The sequence below is a fragment of the Anopheles stephensi genome, chromosome 3 (genome assembly GCF_013141755.1).
Source record: "Anopheles stephensi strain Indian chromosome 3, UCI_ANSTEP_V1.0, whole genome shotgun sequence".
In the NCBI taxonomy this organism is placed as follows: domain Eukaryota; kingdom Metazoa; phylum Arthropoda; class Insecta; order Diptera; family Culicidae; genus Anopheles; species Anopheles stephensi.
Genome location: NC_050203.1, coordinates 82,307,772 through 82,328,648, shown reverse-complemented (window position 1 = coordinate 82,328,648; position 20,877 = coordinate 82,307,772). Strand labels below are relative to the sequence as shown.

General features: G+C 47.8%; 1 protein-coding gene across 7 annotated transcripts in view; it reads left to right on the top strand.

Annotated features, from left to right (window-relative positions):
* Positions 1–20,877, top strand: part of LOC118513658 (transcriptional regulator ovo-like) — a 54,032-nt gene that overhangs the window by 16,010 nt on the left and 17,145 nt on the right. For 5 of the 7 annotated variants that reach the window (XM_036059747.1, XM_036059748.1, XM_036059750.1 and 2 more), the window contains one exon: positions 2,535–3,045. In XM_036059747.1, the coding sequence (XP_035915640.1) occupies positions 2,542–3,045 (504 nt within the window). In that variant the 5' untranslated portion in view covers positions 2,535–2,541. Of the gene's footprint in view, positions 1–2,534; positions 3,046–17,515; positions 19,496–20,877 lie in introns of those variants that run through there. The other 2 variants (XM_036059746.1, XR_004906500.1) reach the window with 2 other exon arrangements.

Sequence of the window (20,877 nt, the reverse complement as noted above, 5' to 3'; positions counted from 1 at the left end):
TGCGTGCGTTGGTGATGTGTGTTTGTGCTTTTTGTCTTCAGCAGTTTATTAAAGCCTACCGACCCTATTACAGCCGCTGTACGGGGGCGAAGCTGCACACCAGTAATAATGTTTCGTTATATCGGTCGGATGGTTAGTTGGCGAAAAAATAATAAATTTACCCTAAACTGCCTCTTTGAGTCGCAGTTTTCGTTTGAGAGTTGCGTTGCGTGTGTGTCTAGTACGGCTGGGTGGACTGGGAGTCTGGTTTTTGTACTCCCGCTTTGACTGAGCGTCGTTACCATGGTTGCCGCTTTGACTGAGCGATTAGCGATAATGACCCGGAAATTGGTGCGTTTCGATTAGCAAAGGCTCTGTCGCCGTCGGGGGAACTTTCGTCCCAAAAAGTCTAGATAAAACCGTGGTGGCGGTCGGGTAGTAATAAATATAGCTCGCCTTGGTTGGTTGCGTGGTGCACGATTAGAGCAAACAGGATGAGAAATTGGACCGCTTAACGCAGGCACGATCAATCGATCGCTTCGGGTTTCACTTGCATCCACGTTGCATGGGCACGCATCCCGGGGAATGTATCGTAGCCCGGAGTGGGTTGATTGGTGGACGAAACTTATATCGGCACACGGTGCGCACTCGGCTGGATCATAATGTGCTAATATCGGTCCCATTAGCGCACGGACGCCTGGCACGTCTTGCAGTGTCGGGGTGATCAGTGACCAATGGGGCACCTAGTTTGCATAAGACAATTTGTCCAGTGTCAACAGCGTAATCGTCGCCATCTCGACAAACTCTTTCGATACAGGTCTTGTTGGCAACGCCACTGGCTCACTCCGCCTCACCACCTGCGCAAGCGAAAGGAGAGTACAGAAGGAATTTGTATCTAATCGGGTGAAGTCGTCCAATTCGCCCCCAAAACTACGCCCGCAGGCATAGGGCGACAGTTTGTCGAGCCCGAGCCAGACCGTACCTAATCGGTAGGCACGCTTTTACGGAGACCTGGCTGCGCCATGTTAGTTGCGCTTATTTTTGGCGATCGAATCGCGTCGATGTTCACACTCCCCACAGGGCCCCACTGCACCAGGCTGAAGCTAATTGATTTCGCATTTCTGTGGGCAGTGTACCGAAATCTAGATTTGGAGATCGAGATCAGGACGTAAATGGTCCTGGTTTCGCGGGTTTACTTAACGCCGTTCGGACAGTAGCTGCTGCTGCACGGGACGGGAAGCTGTAAATCGTTGGCAAGATTAGCCAGCTCGAGGTGTCCATAACGTGGTACGGTCCGGTACGCACGTCCCCGTCTGTCGGCAAATATTTCAACACCTGGTAGTGGTCGTCGTTATGGATCTAAGCGCGCAGCGATCGTTAAGATGTCGAAGTTTCGAGGGCAGCAGGAAAACAATCGTATCTCGGCCGGTCGGCAGGGAAATGATGTAATAATATGGGGCAGAACGGGCATCCCCCCGAAGTAGGTTGGAATCGAAAGGCAGGAGAAAGGTTGTTTTTTTGTTGTTGCTCCAGCGAGAAGTTTTGGGAAAGGAGAATCCATGAATTGCGCGCTCGAGCTCATCTTTTCCCAATCATGTTTTTCTTACGACGCTGAGCAGGGGTACTAAACATCAGCTCCGGAAACGGTGGGGCTTTCCTTCGGTGGCATTTCGATTGCTTTGTGGGTCGAGCAAGCTTCCCTATTCTTCTGTGTGCGGTGGTGAGGTCGGTCGTCGGTTGATCGTGTGGTCTATTACGCGGTTGGCTGAAGCGTGGGCCTTTTTTACGACCATCACGGTGTCATCTGCCCGGGGACCTGGGGGGAAAAGACCCAAGGAGAAGAAAGTACCACCGGGCAGAGAGAGGGTGTGCAAATAGGAGGATCTTTTCTAGGTCGCACCGAGTAATTGGTGGCGGGATGATGGTCTCTTTGTTTGCCTTCACATCGCATGAAATTCGTCGAAGCACTTGGAACTGAAGGTTCGCGCAGTGACAGCACAGTTCAATGGAAGGAAAAGCTCCGGCTAAATGGAATGTAAGTGACCCGGTCCGGAGGAAATTGTGTTGCATTTTTTGCGTTCGCGCAGATTCCTCAGAGTGCCTGGAAACTTTGGTGGTGACGAATTTTGAGGTTAGTTGGGCTGGAAGTGGCACGTCAAACTGGATCGCTTTGGGCGGCTATTGTTGAGAGTTAGATATCTGGGGGTCGCATTTTGACACATTTAATTTAAGGTCGATTACAAATGAAAACTAGTAATTTTGGCACATTTGATGAATGTTCGGGGAAGGGAAGGAACTTGACCTAGACAAGATGTTGGTATCTGTGAATTATGTCTGGGAACCTGTCAGAGAATTGGAATTGAAGGAACAAGAATTGCTAATTGAGGTGACATTAAAGCTTCCCAATGATGATTCGAATAAAGTGGATGAATTGTTGTGAATTCCTCCCTCAAAGTTGATTGTTAAAGATACATTCATTATACACTTTAATATATTCCGCCTACAAAATCTTGAACTTCAAATTCTAACCATTTGCCTCTTCCTTCTCGTTACAGCATCATTATGTCACTCCCCGGACTTCCCCCGTTGCCCAAGAGCCTCAGTGGCTTCGATCTCGCCGGCATCCAGTTCCAGTCACACCATCAGCACCACCACCATCAACACCCAGCATCCCAACAGCACAATCCACACTATCCTCCGACGCATCATCAGCAGCAACAGTCGGCGACGATACAGTCCGCCCATCATCACCATCAAATGCAACCGCAGTCCTTCCACGGGACGTCACCACACCCGTCCAGTCTGCCACCGTCCTCCCAGTCACCTGCCGCCGGAGTGCTGAACCACCATCACACGAATCCTTTCATACCGATCGGATCGGGTCTGATGCACGGGGGGGACAGTTTGGCATCGCTCGAAAGTCAGCAGCGAGGACACTCGCCCGTTAGCAGTACCCTGTCGGGTGGGAGCAGCGGAGGTAGGAAGGCATCGCCCCAACCTCCAGGATCGGGACCGGCGTCAACTTCTACGCTGGACACGCAGCTTGCTATCCTGCGACGAGAAATGGTAAGTTCTTTATTGCTGAGTCCTCAAATTCTTGTTCGGATTGTCGTTTTAGGGTGAGAAGATTTTGAAGGGAAATTATTTCTGAAGAACTCGTCTAAACGACAAAGTCAGTATGGGCTGTGACATGAACAACTCAAAACGTCCTACGTTTGTGACACCCTTCGGACAAGATTTTCGCCCAGTTATGGAACAGGGATAGGACCCACTATGTGGACCACATCCAATATCTCAACCAACACGGTCCAATTTGAAACGGGGTCAGTTCGGCGTTTAGCACCAGTGCCGCCGTGTAGATCAGCAATGGAAAAATGCCTGCGTCATGATGGAGTAATTTACGAACCTGATTGTTCAGCAGAAGTAAAAAAAAGCTCAAGGTCCTATTGGACTTATTGTTGTTGGCGTTTTGTGCGAGCTGTTATGAGGGACTTGTTCATGGCATGTCCTTGACGGATAATAGTTTTGCACAAACCGGTATATAGTGTAGCAGAGAGGGATAGGGCACTAGTTTAGACTACAATTCGACAGACCAATTGAATGAGATGTCAATCGCAGAGAGGCGCTCCAACTTTTGTCCAAAATCTGTGGAATGAACTTCGCAATGCTTTCCAATGGGAAAGTTGATTTTCCCCGGCCATCTTCTCGCCGATGGGGGTTGGAAAAATGTGCCAAACTGATGTGATGGCACACTAAATGACAGCGGAAAGTGCTGAAACTAGTTTCTTCTCGCGTTTTTTTTTGGCGCTGTGCCGTTTTAGTTGGATCGAACTGTGGAATACTTTCTTTATTTTGTGGCAGTTGACACACGCCATAAAGGTTGGCATCCTTCAATGCTGCAATGGTGGGTGTCCAATACCGATCCGCCACGGAAGCTTTCGGAAGCGAATTGATTTAACGTTAATGTTTTGTTGTTGATTTATACGCGATGCGCGGGCTTTTTCAATTTTCAAACGCTTTTGATGAAGTTTCGCTCACCGGTCTGGTACAAATTGATTTGTCGAAGCGCACGAGTCGCAGAAGAGAATGTCAGGACCGTGTGGTTTAATTGTGTTAGCCGGTGCTTGGTTAATGCAAGCGCTCATTTCGCGACAGCTTCTTTTGGGATACGAGCAACGGAAAAGCTGTGGATAGCTCGATAATTTGCTTTCTTCATTTCTTTTGCCGTCTAACGACCGTCTACTGCGCGTTGTTGGTTGGTGTCTGGTCAGGCGCAACACATTAACACTGATGATTGCTGGTCGTAGAACGCGAAACCGCTAAACCGTTCGTCGCTTTACGATATCCGGATATATTGCTTCCAGACATAAACATGCACATAAAACAGTGATTGAACAACAGTCGTGCAGTACGAGCATTATGGATGCATCCGGTGCTTCGGTCGGTGGACACGGACAATGTTTTCTATTTTATGGCACTCCGTCCACAAAGACCACAAAGAAGCATAAGTTGGACAGAAAAGTTTCATGTCCTGCGCGATCTATAAACGGGACATAAAAGAGAATTTTTGCGTAATTTTCATCCCACCAGATGCGTATAGTATGATGCGAATAAAATTGTAGCTACTCGCTACCTGATGTTTGTGGCCCCTTGGAAGGTCTTCGTGCATTGGAAAGGTACCGGAAATGAGTTTTAATTTCCGATCGGTGGCGATCTTTTTTTGCCCCCCCTCCATTCAATACGCACACACCAGTTGTTGTACATCTCGGTTCATCAGTCGAGATGGGTTGCGAACGCGTTCGACATTTTTGACCTAATTTTATTTTAACTAAACCTTCTCCCGCCTGCCACGGTGAGAGTGATGAGAAAAATGCGTCTTACGCCGCAGCTGGTGGTTTGTTTATTTGAGGGCGAACGCAAGACGCGCTGAGCAAAGCGCTTTTTTCCGCTGTTGGTGAATGGAAGTCGCATGGGAAATGTGCATGTGACGGGAAAATAAATAAACTTGACCATCATTCGTCGGTCGGCAGAGTGTATACAGCACACTACCCAAGCAAGCAGCTTCCGGTCGTATTCTATAACACCGGGGGCGATGCGATGCAGTTTGATCTTCTTCTAATATGCACATTCCGTAACGTTTTGCGCACTCATTGGTGGTTAAGAAAATCGATCTCTTTGGATTCGATGTAAACAGCAGAAGAGAAAAAGGTGTTTATTTGTATAAAGCTTACACACGATGGAGGAAAATGCGTCTCATCATATTAGGGGGAGAGTTCTTATGCTCTGTTTTGCTTTTGAAGAAGTTGGAATAAGGCTCTTGCTCTGATTGGAAAACTTTTTTGGCAAGAGCTCAGCGTGTCGAGATTAGAACTTAGAGCCGTGCGTATTGATTCCTCGTGCGTTATCAGCTTACCGTTTTATCATCCACGTGACCTAGCGTTAATTGTCGAATAAGTTCTTCAGTGAGCCGTCCGACACACTACAAACAAACACCTATTTATCGACGAAAATGAATCTTTGTACAATTTTAAATTGTGGATAGCCTTTCATTTTCGAATTAATGAAATATTTATCATCACTTATGTGCTGCTCACTTTTTAAATGCTGCTCTTTTACTCTCTCTATCTCGTGCTATACAAACATTTGCTTAAAAACGCAATACACTCTTTGTCTGTTTGCAGACGCTGCGCTGTGTCAATTTTCTTTCTTGTAAAGTTGAAACGAAAAGGAAACAAAAACAGCTAGCGCTAGCCTCCCAGTCTCTGGGGCACATTTATTATCGATTATTATTGGCAATTTTGCTGCGAGCATTGATTTGCAACGCACGCGAACGATTCGTCTGGGGGCCTGCGTTTGCTGCAACCGAACAAATGTGCACACTGTTGTTTTTGCACGGCTAAAGTTGAAACATTTTAAAATGGGAAACTCAATCTCGTGAGATCACGTGAGACGATCGCGAAAACCGGGCCAGGAAGGGTGAGCCAAGCGCGTTATGGCTTATGATCGTAGACTTCTTGGAAGGGGGGTTTTGGAATGAGAAGAACGAGAAGAACGAGGGATACAAGAGGATGGTTCCACACCGATGAGCAATCTAGAATGGAGCTCTCGGCTATCTCCAGACCGAAACAGAATCAGAGATCTCTCGGGTTCTGCAGAAGCTCGGACTATTAGCAGGTGCACTCGAGCGCAACGGGCTTAATGTGAAGAAAGAGCGCTTGCTTCTTTTTTTAAATTTCAGAACACACCGTGTGCACTGTTGTGATGTTGTGTGGAGGAGGGCGTTTTTCACCATGAAAATTCCCCCAGCCGAAGTAGTAGTGTGCTGAGTGGAAAAAACATTCTCCCCTTTCGCTAACCGACAGCATGTCTACCGGCTCGAAAAAAGGAAACAAGAATAGATGGAAACGAGTCCCCGGGAATGCACCACTTCAACGCTGCAAAGAAATTTAATACTACAACCCCCCGGCCCAGTATTCGGTGGCGGGCTTTTCCTCTGCTCGTTGAATTACATTTTCATAAAATTATCATTAAACAAAAAAGTGATCGACAGGAAGTCAGCCACTGGAACGGGGCAAAAACCAAGCGCGAGGGGTTGAACTAATGTTCTCTACCCGTAGAAGAGTAGACCCCTGACGTCGTTGTTTCTTTTTAACTTCGTCAGTCCACGTCGATCCGTAGAACGTGCGATGTCAATGCCCTTTTTGCTGCGAGGGCGCTTCAGTTTTCAATTTCGTGGATGCCGCGACTTAGAACAATCGCGGGAAATGGTGTGAGAAAGTAGTTTTTCATTGATTTATGATTCGTGTGGAAGGGACCAGAATGAAAACGTGCGCGGAACGTGACAGTTGGGAGACGTTGCCGTGGCTGGAAGATGTGCGTGCTTGTTGTTTTTATTTACAAACAATCGGCTTTTTTATCGTGCAACTAGTATAAGTTTTATGGCTTAATTTAATATGTTGGTGCTGCTAACGCTCGGGTGAAGAATGGGTTCTTGGGACATTCTGGAGAAACAGATGAAGCAGTTGTTCAGGGAAGGACCCTGCCAGATTTGGAGGTCGGTTTCGGAAGCCACACTCGCTAGAGGACGATTGTGTACACTCAAACTAATTGAAGAGGCTAGTGTTTTATGTACACACAGCCACACGGACACATCAATTTGTTATTGTTTGCTCGGTAAAGCTCGTTTGCTGAGCGAGAAGCTGCTTGAGCAAATCGCCATCATTAACGTGTGCGTTATTTTCGAAGGCTATCGAAGCGGAAACACTTCACTACCAGTCGCCAGATCTCTCGCCGGATGAATGCCACAGCCTCTCGCACACTCTTCTTGCCGCTGCCCAAAAGTGACTCACTTTCGCATGAGTCATAATACCTGGCGACTTCTTGCTGTGTCTTTCAATTCGCACTTGTTTGTGCGGAGTGTGCGAGAGATGTGAAGATTGCAAAAAAAACAACAACTCCCCTCCCCCCCGCGAAGCTCTCAAGGAAGTATGTCGTCTTGTTCTGGTTTGTTTTGTGCGGTGAAGATCGTTCCGTTGCGGTGGGTAAGAAAACCTGATGCAGAATAAAACCATACACAAGGCTTTTTTTTACGAGATCACCAACCAAAACCTGTTGTTGATGGAAGGGCTGTTGTTGTGCACATTCCGAAAGATCGTTGAAGCCTACGAGAAATCTTCCCTGTCTGTCGTCTGGTGCGAGGCTTCCACGGGATGAGTCACGTGGGGCCGTGCTGTACGTGCCCAAGTTTATCGCCATGATCATGATCGTACTTAGAAGAGATCAATCGAGCCTATCTGCGGTACTGTTCGCGGTAGAATTGTTTCGTGACTCATCCATCCCGGGGTTTTTGTGGTGTCGTGAGCTGTGAGTCTCAGGAAGAGAGCCACACGAACAGGAAGAAATTAGACATGGCGATCTGGGGGGAGGAGGATGAAGAACTGCAGGTGCCTTCTCGCCACCAGCAGAACCAAAGCAAATTGATGGTGGTCACGGAATTGGACCACAAAATCGGACATCAGCACGAACTTCCATTAGAGTGGTCCATAATCGGATTCGATTTTCCTCCTCGAATGGCCTTGAGCTCGAAGTGGCGCGCGTGTGTATGTGTGAGCGTGTAAATGGCTTGAAGCTTTCACGACGCTCCTTTGAAGCTTTTCACGGGTGGGCAAGATATTACGTATGCAACGAGCGTGAAAGATTGAAAACGCGCTCTTGTTTCCTCTCACGACGCGATCCGAATCGCTGCTTGTTGCTTAATTTGGTGGAAGTGTTCATTCTTCGGCTGAGTGAAGAAAATTATTACGAGACCCCCTGCTCTGGAACATTGGCTGTGATGTGTTTGGAAGGTGGAAACGGAAGAATACGGATCTCAAACATTGGAGGTTTTTTTTTTCCTGGACAAGTTCCTCCGAGTGTTGTGCAGAGATACAGATCCAGGTTTGTTATTGTAATCATGACTTTACAGCTGTGGTTAGAATTTGACACGAACCGTTTGGCTGTAAATTGAGCATAAACAGCGAGCGAGCGTTGATCGTGACCAAGGTGATACCTGTGTGCTAATAAGCGAGGGCTGGGTAGAAGCCGAGCGTGCTGGAGGTGACTGTTACTTTTACACCTTCCCGGCATTCAAATTAGCACCGAGTCACGATGTTCTATGGCGAGTTCTGGGGAGTTTTTTTTTCTCGGCTTATTACACGCTTCACACAAGCTAACGGCGTTTTCGGACGAGTTACAAAAATTCTTGAAGTGCGTCTCTGTGGTGAAGGTCCCAAACACGTTACTGATGTTATGATTAGTGATGCACACGTACCACACCTATCCGATAGGTACGCTATTGCACACTGAACGAAAAAACCCCGATTCATAGGCAAATAGAGATTGCTTCTCGCCCTTTTAGCAAGTTCAGTTGAGTAACGTGTACTTTCGTGGAGTGGAGTGTACCGTTAACGTGTTGCCAGTACCTCATCAAACCATCAATCAGGCCGTTGAATGTAAACACCACCCTCGGAGAAACGTTGCTGGCCGGGTGTGTGTGTGTGTGCCTAACGGAATGCTGTCCTGGAAGGAGTTGCAATTAAATGGGGCCTTAATGAGGTATGAGATGCGCGTAATGATGATATAGGGCCGGGGACGAGATCGGATGATACACGCGGAAGTACTTAGGACGATAAAGCGTTTCATATGGGGTTTTGTTGAGATCGAAAGAAGATTGAAGAAGTCTAGACCAAGTTCTGAGGTCATAATTGAAGTAGAATGATGATACTAAGGATGAGTATAAGTACTTTGGAAGATCGGGGTCCATCATCGCTCCTGTGCCTCTTGTCGGTGATGTATTTGATGTAGTAGAGCTTTCAGTACAAACACTGCTCAACACGAAAGAGTTTGTTTAATTTTAACCCTCAGAGGTCCTACGCTACCTTGGAGCTTTGATTATTTAATCTCATTTTCCTCTATTGAACTTCTTTCTCCATTGTAAGAAAAACAAAAAATGGAGAGTTTTTGAGGGGAGTGTTCATTCACAACGAAAAGTTTGGGGAATGAATTATCATCACAATCTTTATTTATGGTGTGTGGGTCCTTAAGATACGGATGAAAACATTCGTACGTACAAAGCGACGTAGCAGCAAAACATTCGGCCGGGGCGCGTACGCTTAGGATGCTTTTGTTGGTTACCCGCCGCTAGTGAAAACACAGTTTTTGTTTTAATGATGCCCATTTGTTGGGCACCTGTGCGTCTAAGGTGGTCAATACTTAACCTAGTAAAGAATAACTAATGCAACGGCGATAAACATCGCCATGTTTCGGCGTTTGGAGCAGTTTTGCTAAATGGAATCGCTAAAAACGCACCGGTCATATCGTGGTCATCATGATGCTGGTCACGGTTCGGCTGTCGGCATGTTTTCACCTTCACCGAAACCTCTGCCGATTACACGTGTGTGAGTGCATCTTTCGTTTCACCTCTAAGAAAGTGGTTTAATTTAATGGCGAGGAACGGCGAGGTTTTGTGCAGAAAATACAAATCTTCTCCCAAATCGCACATTTCGTGGAGCGCTTTAACATTGTTGTTTTCTTGATCCACTACATCCGGTGTTGGAGTTCGAACGTGAAGAAGCGTTGTGTGTCTTCTATCTCTGGTCTAATTAGGAATGTCTTGAATGAACGCTCGCCGCCGCGCCCCGTCCTATTTAATTACTTATTTGCGTGGTGCTAGACAGTGCGAGAAGGAAAAAGATTCATCCCGGCCCTGGCCTGATGCACTGCTTATCCATCATGGCGTATAGCTCCACGCTTGGCAGCTGTGGTGAGCAGCACGTCTGGCGCTCGAAGTGGAGTAGAGTAGAAGGTGGGCGCTGATGGATTGCCCTGCATGGGGAGTGGGGAAAAAAAAGCGTGTTGACGGAGAGGAATTGGAAGCTGATAGCATGATCCGTAGCTATGTATTGCTTCTTCTTGAAGCAGGCGCCCATCACTATCAGCCAAGTGAAGGTGGCGGACCTGAACGAGATCAGTAGGAACTCGACTCGTTTCCTCTCCTTTCAGTTTCGCTGACGGCTGTGGGTGTGAGTGAGTAACGCCAGGAAAACTGGGACCAGGTGGTTGCAAATAGGAGGCCACGATGAGAAGTGCATTCGTTGGCAGACGAAGCTCGTCTCAGCTAACCTAACTATGGATTACCCTGTGCTCTGTGCGCAGTGCTTGTGAATAACCGAAAAATCACGTACACTTCCTCACTCACCAAGCTCGGGTAGCCACTGGATATAGGGTACTTGAACCTTTGACTTTTAGTGTGTGAAATTGTTTTAGCTTGCTGCTCGTACACGTACACGGCCGAGCTCCCACATCAATTTTCCAAAACCATTTTGTGCATCTAGTTTCCGCAATCCGCGAAAAAACAAAACGCCCAGGCACTGCGATCGAAGCACGAAGGCAAGGGAAAAATGCTAACGAGCTAGAGCAGTTAACTAACCTTAGAAAAAGCGCAAAACAGAGCGTCAGCGTTTGTGTGTAAAACAACAAGAGTAGGGTTAGGAAATGGTAGTACAAGGCTTAAATACTCGTGCGATTTTCGAGTGGATAGTATGTATGTGGCTTGTTGGTGGTCTCCGACCAATGAAGTCCAAGCAGATCGTGAGTACTTTGATTTTATTAGGCATATCACTCTGAAAGGGGAAGATGTCTACAGAGTGGACATCGATTTAGAGGGATCATTAGCTGAAAGGACAAAGAGATCTCGCGTAGAGTACAATATGTCGTGAAAGTCGGCTTCCATTAGCACCCTCGATCACGTACACCGCCGTTAGGTGAGGAAAGCATAACATTAATTTCGTCCGAGTCGGGGTTCGGCCTTTTGGGGTGGTGAAAATGGTGGCGAAACGATCAGAACGTGATCGGAATATCGGCAAGCAGGATGGCGCGTGTGCTATGCCCCACAGCAGGTAGTCCGGGTTCGATGTCCGGCCCGGTAATGGAGCTCACTGCTAATTGAATGAACTTGATCCAGTTCCGGTACAGGGAGACACCACGCGTTTGCCAACCAGTGAAAGTGCACGCGTTGGTCACCAGTCAACAGCAGAACCGCTGGACCGGCAGCAGGTGTCTAAAATATGGTTTCATACAAATCGCGCTTATAACGCCGAAAGCATCCGTACAAGTGGGTAAAGGGATTAAAATGCCCCAACCTTCCCGGGGCCGAGTTGTTCTCACGGGTTGTTGAGGTTAAATGTGGCACTACATCCGCCCTACAGCTAGCGAGGGAAAGACCGCTGACCACAGGTCACTAGGCCGTGTCGCTAAATCGTGTCATATGTCATGTCGCTTAGGCAGCCTAATGGCGTCATATGGAAATCAAATTAGAGGCAAACATCGTCGCGCTCTTCGTGTTTTTTTCGCTTCTGCGTCAGCGAGTTGACATTAATCACCACGTTACCGAACGATTATTTTCAACACCCAGCCGATGGTGAACTATATTTGTGTATTGCCACCGCAGGCTCCCGCGGAATGTATCATCTATAATGCCGATGAAGTCATAAATTAACAAACACACACATCCCAGGTGCGTTAAATAACGAACCGACGAATTATCGCACGATGCGCGCGAATGCAGTTGTTGGTGGAACGCTTCTTAGGGGAAGGTTTAGCTAAATTTAGGAACAAGCGGGTGTGTACAGTGTGCTGCGGTGCCTATCAGGCGCCTATTTGATTATTTTCAATCTCGTCTGGTGATATATTGAGCGTGACGCATTAAGGCTCTTTAGCGATGTAGATGAAAGTCGGTGCAATAGAGCGCGGAGGAAAAGCGAAAAACTAGACCAGCCGACCAGCAGTTGGAAGTGTACGGTGATAGACGCGTGATGCAATAGCCGTCTAAACGAACGTGGCGAGTCTCGTTGAGCGGCGGATTATTTATACATTTTCGATGGATAATGGATAATGCGCATTCGCGCACCACCGATGGAGACACATTCGTTGGGGTATCGGATGAGGAAATCTGGCGTCAAGTTTTCCTCTCCCGCAGAAGTGGTGACTGAAGCTGAAGTGGAAACTCTGGGTATTTGCTAACCTTTCCCTTCTGCACGTCAGGTCATGTCAGGCAGTCGGGCAGGCAAGCAATCAAGCCAACAAAGAACAGGAGATCACCTCCAGCAGGCAGCGAACACAGGCAGCTGGATGCTTGCGTCGATTGAATATGCAAATCTTGCGACTCGGCTTGCTTGCTGTGTTAAGACGAAATCAAACATCGAATCAGATCGGTGTCCCGATTCGGCTAGAGCTGTGGAGGGAAAAATGGTCGTTGATTGTGAGGCTTGTTGTTCGGTAGGTACACCGGTACAGGCACCTTGCGCAATAGTTTCCCCGAGAAATCTAATCCCTCCTACCTCCCTGGTTTTGCGTTTTTCTTTCCTCATTCGTCCTGTCAAGATCATTAGTCGCAGGTAGTAGAGGGTTAAGTCGCGAGACCAGTAGAGATCGGAGATCACCGCTTGTCTGGTCTAATTTTGTAGCAGAAAAATATCTAATTGCGCTCGTGTTGCAGAAGTGTCGAAATCGCCCACCCTCCTTTTTTTTTTGCCCACGAATTCTGGTGTCGTTTGGCCGAGGGTTTGCTGGAGAGGCGTACGTCAGCACTGCTTCTGTGGAGTTGGGATTTTGTTTGAAGTGGACGTCGATCGCTCGAGTTGCAGGAATCGCTATCGGAATCGCTCACCGGTATTGAGGTTAGTGTCTGTGCTCGATTGCTCCATATTTAGAGAGTTACGTTCCACTCTCGTTCCTCCACAACTTCGGTTCGGACATCGGATCGGACATCAAGAGGGGGAAAAGGAAGCCACCATCGGCATCCGGTTGCTCATCTGCAACTGGATCCATCGATCGGTCCGGACGTGAAGATACGCTACTTTGGTTTCCCTCCGGTCGTGCAGAGAGCTGCGGTTTCCGCATACCACAATTTTTCCTGTTGATCTGCAGTGTGGACGATTTTGGAACAGGGACCAGTTTTTCACTTTTCGTTCGATCTCGGGAAGCGAGGAGAGATATCAATACGGGTGCTACCAACTTTAATTTCCGCAGTGCGACGACATCCCATAAAGGGGACGAAGACGACCTTGAATTGCAACTCCGCAAGCTATATTTCTCCCGAGAGAGTCAGCCTCATTTCCGGAAAGGGACACCACCATCCCCCCGCTGGCAAGACCGTTGAAACCGATTCTCATCTCAGCCGGTCTCAGAGCGCCGGGGGTAGAATAAATTAATGTGCGAGATGTGGAGGTGGTTTAATTGTGTGAAACAAAGGGTTTGTTGGTCACGGGGGGCAACCTTGAACTGGGCCACTGGGCGTGCTAGAAAATTGCTAACGCCTCGTTAAGTCACCCCGACGGAGAGACGGATTAGAATGGTTGACAGCTCGTAACGGAGCTGCTAAGGTGTCGCTTTGAAAACAAGAGCTGGTGGTTTGCTTGTGTCACTGACATCCGTCTTAATATTGATTACCAAAGTTTATTGAGGCAACTGCGGGTGGTCATCTAGTACGTTCGATACCGCATGAACGTCATAAGCCGAGAATTGGGTACATATAAATCTCATTAGCCTAAGAATATGTTATGCTAAACTTCCTGGATATCTGATAGTGTTATGCAGAGCCAAGAGTAGAGGTTCAGGAACTGTGGCTCGCACCATAGTTACGCGGTCAAAATTTACACACAAAGTAAGGATACATTAGGCGAGCAGGTTTAGGTTCCCACAGTCTATTGTCTGCCACGGGAAGTGGCCGGTAGGTAATCGAGCTGTGCTGACCCTCGAAGTAAGTCGTCATCCATTCTTCGGATGCTTCCAGATAAGTCTGATAGCTTTTGCTGATGGAATCCCATAGATTAGCGAGTGAGTTATGTGGTGGTATGAATCCACCCCGTGTTATGTTAATCACTTTTGTGCCTTTACAAAGACTCAAATGTAATTTGAACGGTACGATTGCCTAATTGAGAGTAATTTATTTGAGAGGATCGCGTCACACGCACTGCTACAACACCTTCTCCACGGTACGCACGGTTTGTTTGAATGCGAATTTGGCACGCCACAGGTTTATATGGCCTCTGTTTTGCAGCAAGTTTGAAGCTATGTTGCAAACCGTCCCCGGCCTGTCGTGATCCTCCCGGTCAGGCCCCAGCTATCGTAAATCTTTCCTTATGAGGCTGTGCAATCAAAAAATGGCATCAACGTTTGTGGCACACGGGAGATAGAGCTTCCAATCTGCTGTAGGGAGACATCCCGGGCCGTGTCTTGTTCGCACCTAACCAACCTATCTGAGCAAAGTGTATCCAATATCAGCTTAGGTGGGGTGTTGTGTGCACGTTACAAACAGCTACGGGGCGGTGTATGTTGATCGATGATCGAGCTGAGCGTTCGCACTGGGGTGTGCAGTTTCATATGCATTCGAGTTTGCGGAACTTGTGCACAACAAAACACGTTCCATTTAAGCGATCATAAAGGTATAAAAACGGTCGGCCGCGGACAAGGCCCGTACCGATGAACTGAAGTGTGGGGCTTCAAGACTTCGCTTCAAGACAAGGGAAAAAAGAAGAAAAAAACGCAACCTTTGGCCGATGGGGCGAATCAAAACACACCACCGCGCACAAGTCCTTTGGGGAAGAAGTTTCGGAGAACGAGATGTTGCGTGTGGCAAGGGGTGGTGGTGTTAAGGGCGCTGCAGCAGGGGTAGGGCACACAAAACAGGTTTGACCAGATATTGGCGTTGGTTGAGCGGCGAAAAAAAAAACGCAAGACATTCCACAACCTCCGAGTCTAAGGCCCCACGGGTGAGACGTGAATTCTGAACGTGGCAAATTCGCGAACGACGCAGCTTAGAAGTGTTTTCACGTGTCTACACCCTGGCGCACGGCTTAGGAAGTAGAAGGCACCCGGATAGCAAGCTACCCATTCGATACCGGTGTCCTTGAGAGATTGGCTTGGGTCGTAGGCTAGCTGAAACTGGGTGGAAATTAAGAAAAATCCAATGGTAGAACACAACTGTCAATCATGTGTCAAACGATGGGCGGCCAGTGTGGGCTGAGCCCGTAAATGATTGCTTCATTCGAGCACGGATTCCCCCTGAGGTCATAAGCCCCGCGCGACATGCGAACAGCTGACATTGAAGATGAGATATCGATCAGTCACCGGATCACCGATCGAATGGAATCTGTTTTTGTCCGATGCCGGTAACACTTGTTGTAACAGCCTGGAAGCAGCAAATAATGAAATACCTGTAACTACTGTTGCGGTGTTGTTGTTGCCGACTCTTCCAGGATGTGTTTTGTGTTTCTAGTTTAGTGCTGGGCTACACTGACTGATGGATGGATACGTGTACGCTATTATCGCGCGTACCGGATGTCACCCGTGTGCTGCATGCACCCGCCGATGGTTGTCGAGTTGAATGCTTGAGGTGACTTTTTGGAGGAGTGGACCATAAATTAGCAGACTTGTGCAGTGCTGCAACAATGTATGCAAGCAGCAACGCGAGCCTCGTTGTCGTTAACTGCTGCTGTTTATGTCTTAACGAATGGGAAAGATTTGTGGAGCGTGAAGTTGTCCGGGCTCTTTATTGAGGATGGGCTAAAAGTTGGTTTTAACGGACCCTGCTGTTGAAGTTAATCATTTCAACTCCAGTTATGGTCGTATTTTCTCATGCTTAGTGTAGTACAGCTCTTGAACTCAGCCAGCTTCTATTTTCCTAATGTCGAGAACTTCTGACGGCGAGTAGCTTAATTGGAGCTAATATCTCTACTTCGGATCTTCGTAAATATCTTCTTCTAATATGAAGATACGAACTCTACTGGATATCTGAAGACCTACGAAAATATTGAAGGGGCAAAATTGGAAAGAATCTCCCCGATTTACAGTGATAAACTTGAAGAAACTCACCCAATAATCTAAATGGTCACTAGAATTCTCGTTTCCAAAAATGGGTCATTCAAAGCGTGTCCACTTATGTACACAATGCAACTTAGCTCCTCACCTCGAAAACGTAAACATTAGTCTATGACAGTCTGTCACGAACCTGCTGCCATAATGTCCCATTCTTTAGTGCAAACCGACCACACGACCACGGGTTGCAATGATGGCGGTGGTTACCTCTTGTTTTTTTTTCGCACGCAGCGCACGTACTCACACGCGTCCGGTTAGCCAGCGATCGCTTTCGTTTTGCTGCACCTCGCGACTGCATGCAGACTAGTTGTCGTTCCCTAGTGTGCACAAAAAGTTGGTCAATCCGTACGGGTGTGCGCGCGCCCGTTCACCCGGCTAAAGAAGTGTGGACGAGATTAAGCGTACAAGGACCGGGTGGACTACCGTTCCATTCCGATAAGGTACCCCCTCTCCCCCGGGTGAACAGTGCGCGAACAGTCCATTTATATATTGCTCAGCTTTCCGGACTCACTTTCCGGTGGTCGGGTCGAATTGGACGCGGGGGGGGGGGGGGGGGGTTTATAGCTGTGGTCGATGTCTCGATCGATCTCTCCCACTTCGATGTCTCATCATGTCGTATGGCCACAATTAGGGGAATTGTGCGCGCGGGCGTTACGCGCTTGCTGCAGACCGGGAGGGCAGATGTGCGTATGTGAGTCCTCAGACTATCTGCGGTTTACCGGGAGTGAAACTGAACGTTTTTTGGGAAAGTGGACTGTACCGAAGACACTTTCGAAAGGAAACGGTCGCGCCAGTCTGTCATCCACGCTTTCCCGGGATACCAGATTACAGCGGAACGGCGGTAGGGGGGAGGTGTTTGTTGTGTGGATAAAGCATCAAAATATATCAACAAGTACGTTTTTTGTTGCTGGTCGTTTTGATTGCCAATAAATGGGCCTTATTTATTTCGTCGACTCGCAACTGGCTTCCTGCCTCAGACCCTTCAGAAGCGTAGCGTGTTTTGCATCTGTCATCGGGAAGTTCACATAAATTTACTACAGTGCAACAATGTTGCACCGATATCTTTACATCCTGGTGGAATAATGAAGTAATTCGTGTGTTTCCTTCTTTTCTTCAATTGCAGGTGAGTGTTGCTTTTTTGGCTGGAGACAATCTGAATATTGGCCCGGTTTTAGAGGATCGTTACGTGAGTGGAAGCTTTTAAGCATGTTACTGTGAAGCGATACACCAAACCAGAACGAAGATTTTGGGTCCCAACAGCAATTAGTACACGACGTGAAGAGGGGTGAAATATCTCGACATTATTTGTTGGACCAAATAAGGAAGCATCATCGATTCTGGTTTGCAATTGCGTAACGACTACCCGTCGTATCAGCATCAAACCATTGGCCACCGGTATTTGTTGTACGCTGGTGATCAGTGATCCAGATCGACTATCACGGTGGGCCCAGCTATTGATGGTGGTATGGTTTTATGATCGTTTTCCTTCCGCATTTCTACGCTCCGGAGCGGTGTTTAGATGCGGCCTGATAGGAGATCAGCGATAAATGCGGAGAAAACAATAAAATCATTATCCTATCATCGGCGCACCGGGATCGATAGGCAGGACACGCGAACACCAGCTAATGCTGGAACGTTTTGGAAACGACGTTGTTTGTTCGCCGTGTTTTACAACACCAAAACCGATCCCTAATAGCGAGCTAGTTGTGTGACGCTTAATTCTACCCATGTTCAATCGATTGCAGCACGATCGCCGAGGAACTGGGAACACCGATCAATATCGTTGCATTAAATGGATCAAGCTTCGATTGTTGTCGGTCGCTAACGAACCCACCACCACCACCGGAGGTTCGGTTTGTCCTTCTGCTCTCCTGCACTGACACGGTAGGCAGCTTTCCAGTGCACTAATCCATTACCCTTGCTGGAGGTTTACTTCTGCAACCGAATGCACACACCACCACACTTTCACCCGCGTTTTGCGGACGCGCGAAAGCATAGCGTGAACAAAAGGAAGAAATGATATAGAATTGGAGGAGGAGGAGGGAAAAAGCAACAACAACGGTGTACACGGGTGGCCTCCTCCAACAATGATATGATGTCAGCGTACCAACACCCTGCTAGCAGGGGGAGAAATGCAGGATTTGGTGCGATTGTTGGCGCGTGCAAAATAATAATAAACGTCGTGGTACACGCTCCACGAGCGAACCGGATTAGAAACAACTGTTGGGCGGATGTTTTTTTTTCTATATTTTAAAATGCAGATGCGACCGGGAATCGCGCCCGCAGCACAGCAAGTGTAGCGCGTGCACGAAGAAAGTTCAAGGGAAAGGGAAACGGTGATCATTGTGTGTTTTTCTATTTCGATTTGGAAAACAAAACCAGTGCACCACCGAGGGAGAGAATTCAGGGCCAGAGGCTAGGCTTTTACAACATGACCTGGGTTGACTCATCATATGCAAATGCAGGGCTTTTTTTTACTTCTCTCTGGTGCGTTGAGGGATGCACAGTGAGTGAGTAATTCGTTTGCGTTTGATTTGTGATGATTAGAGGGTAGTTGGCGATCAGGTGCAGAAAGTGCATAGAATGATTGTGTAAGCTGTAAACTCACCAGCGACATTGTAGTGTGCTATCTGCCATCGCTGTTGTCGAAGCTGAAGTCATTCCTTCCTGATGATGTAATATCCAGATAAGTTAGAAAAAGCGGGAGAGAGAGAGAGAGCGAGAGACATGCAAATCGTCAATGAGCGTTGAAAAGCGGTGACAATATCGGTGGGCAAATCTGGTGCCCTTAACGACTTAGGGCCTAGATATTTCTATAGCGCTCATACTGTAGCCGTAACACGGAGTTTATGTCACCGAAGTACAGAGGCACATCAGTGGTGGCTGTTGTTGTTGTTGCCGGTCGCTATCAATTAGCATCCCGGAGCGAAGGGAAAAAAAACGCGAAGACCGATCGCAAGTAGGAAAAATGGTCTTACACGAAACCACGTCGGCAGTAATTAACTTACCACCGAGGTTGTCTGGCTGTAGGGAGGGAAATGTTGGCATCGCAGCACACAAACACACGGCCGTTACGACGAGTGTGCGGCCGTCGTAATTGATGGAAAACTGTTAATTACAGCGTGCGCTTGGTGGTGGTGGTGCAATTTTGGGTAGAAACTCAAGAAAGTCCCTTTCGAGGTACGTTGGGCCCAACGGCGTGAGTACCGCGCTGATTGATTTTGAACCGCACCGATGGGTGACCAAGGGTCACCGTGAGATGAGCCTTGGGTAACTCTCGATTTCGTTATATGCAGATGAGTTGCGAGCCCTTAAATGAAATGAAAAATGATCCAAACTGGGGTAGAATTTGGGTCACCTGGTGAGTCAAGTTGTCTGTGTGTGTGTGTGCGCGATGCACTTAGAGATGACCCAGAAATCCCTGAAGATCGTGATTATGACGTATAATCCGCAGAAGCACTCAGGCTTTCTGGTGCATCATCAGGTTGTTTATGTGCCGAGCGGTCGTACATCCCTTCGTAATCCCAGTAGTAAGTTCCGGGTGCTCTTGCGCCAGGAATGATCACGTTGACGCCACCAGATGACATGTAAAGGCGACAAGATTAATGGCGCAAACATTCCACCGGCTTCGATACGCCGCGTGAGGATTTGGCAAATGTAGCAGAAAATTGTATCGAATGATGGATGGCAGGCTAGAGCGCATGGCTCAGCTTAGGATTTTATGATCGCTGACTGAGAAGCGACAGAGACTAGAGCCGGGACCTCGTTTAGCATATGTGCATGTGTTTTGTGTGGACACGATAATTGATTACCGTGCTGACCTTTTGTGCGCCGGCATGATGGTAGGCAAGCAGCGAGCGTGATAGAAATTGAGTCATTAGATTTTACAACTCATACTGTAGCTAGTATCATTGGCGAGCCAGTGGCGATTCCTGGCGAACTCTACACCTTGCGTTTGTGCTTAAGTGAGCGATGCCCGTCCGACGATCGCTGCTGTACTGAACAGTGTTCGTTTAGTTGTGCTGAAATCATAATAAATCGCTTCTTACTCATGATGTCATGTTGAGGAGCTCACGGATATCTGCCGACCTAGAATTTGTGCGACTCGGACTCTTCCAACGCAGCAGCGTGATGCATACGAAATGCGCTTTAGCTGATGAGGCAGTTACTTTTACAACTGCGTACTTTCATCATCATCGGATCAGGTTTTCAGGTTGTGCGAATTGTGCATATGGCGGCGGTTGGTTGGCGGTCAACCCACACCGTAATGGCACAGGTAGATCGATGCAAAACATCCATCCGTGTATCCTCTTACCGGTGTGACCTTTCGGTGACAGTGTGATGACATCTGACGAGATCTGTGACCGTGTTGCAAAACCAACCAAAACCGGCGATACAGGGAGAAATAGGGGTCATGTCATCGAAGATGACAGTTGACAGGCAGTCGCTCGGCAGTGTATTACACACTCGGGCACTGCAAAGCCG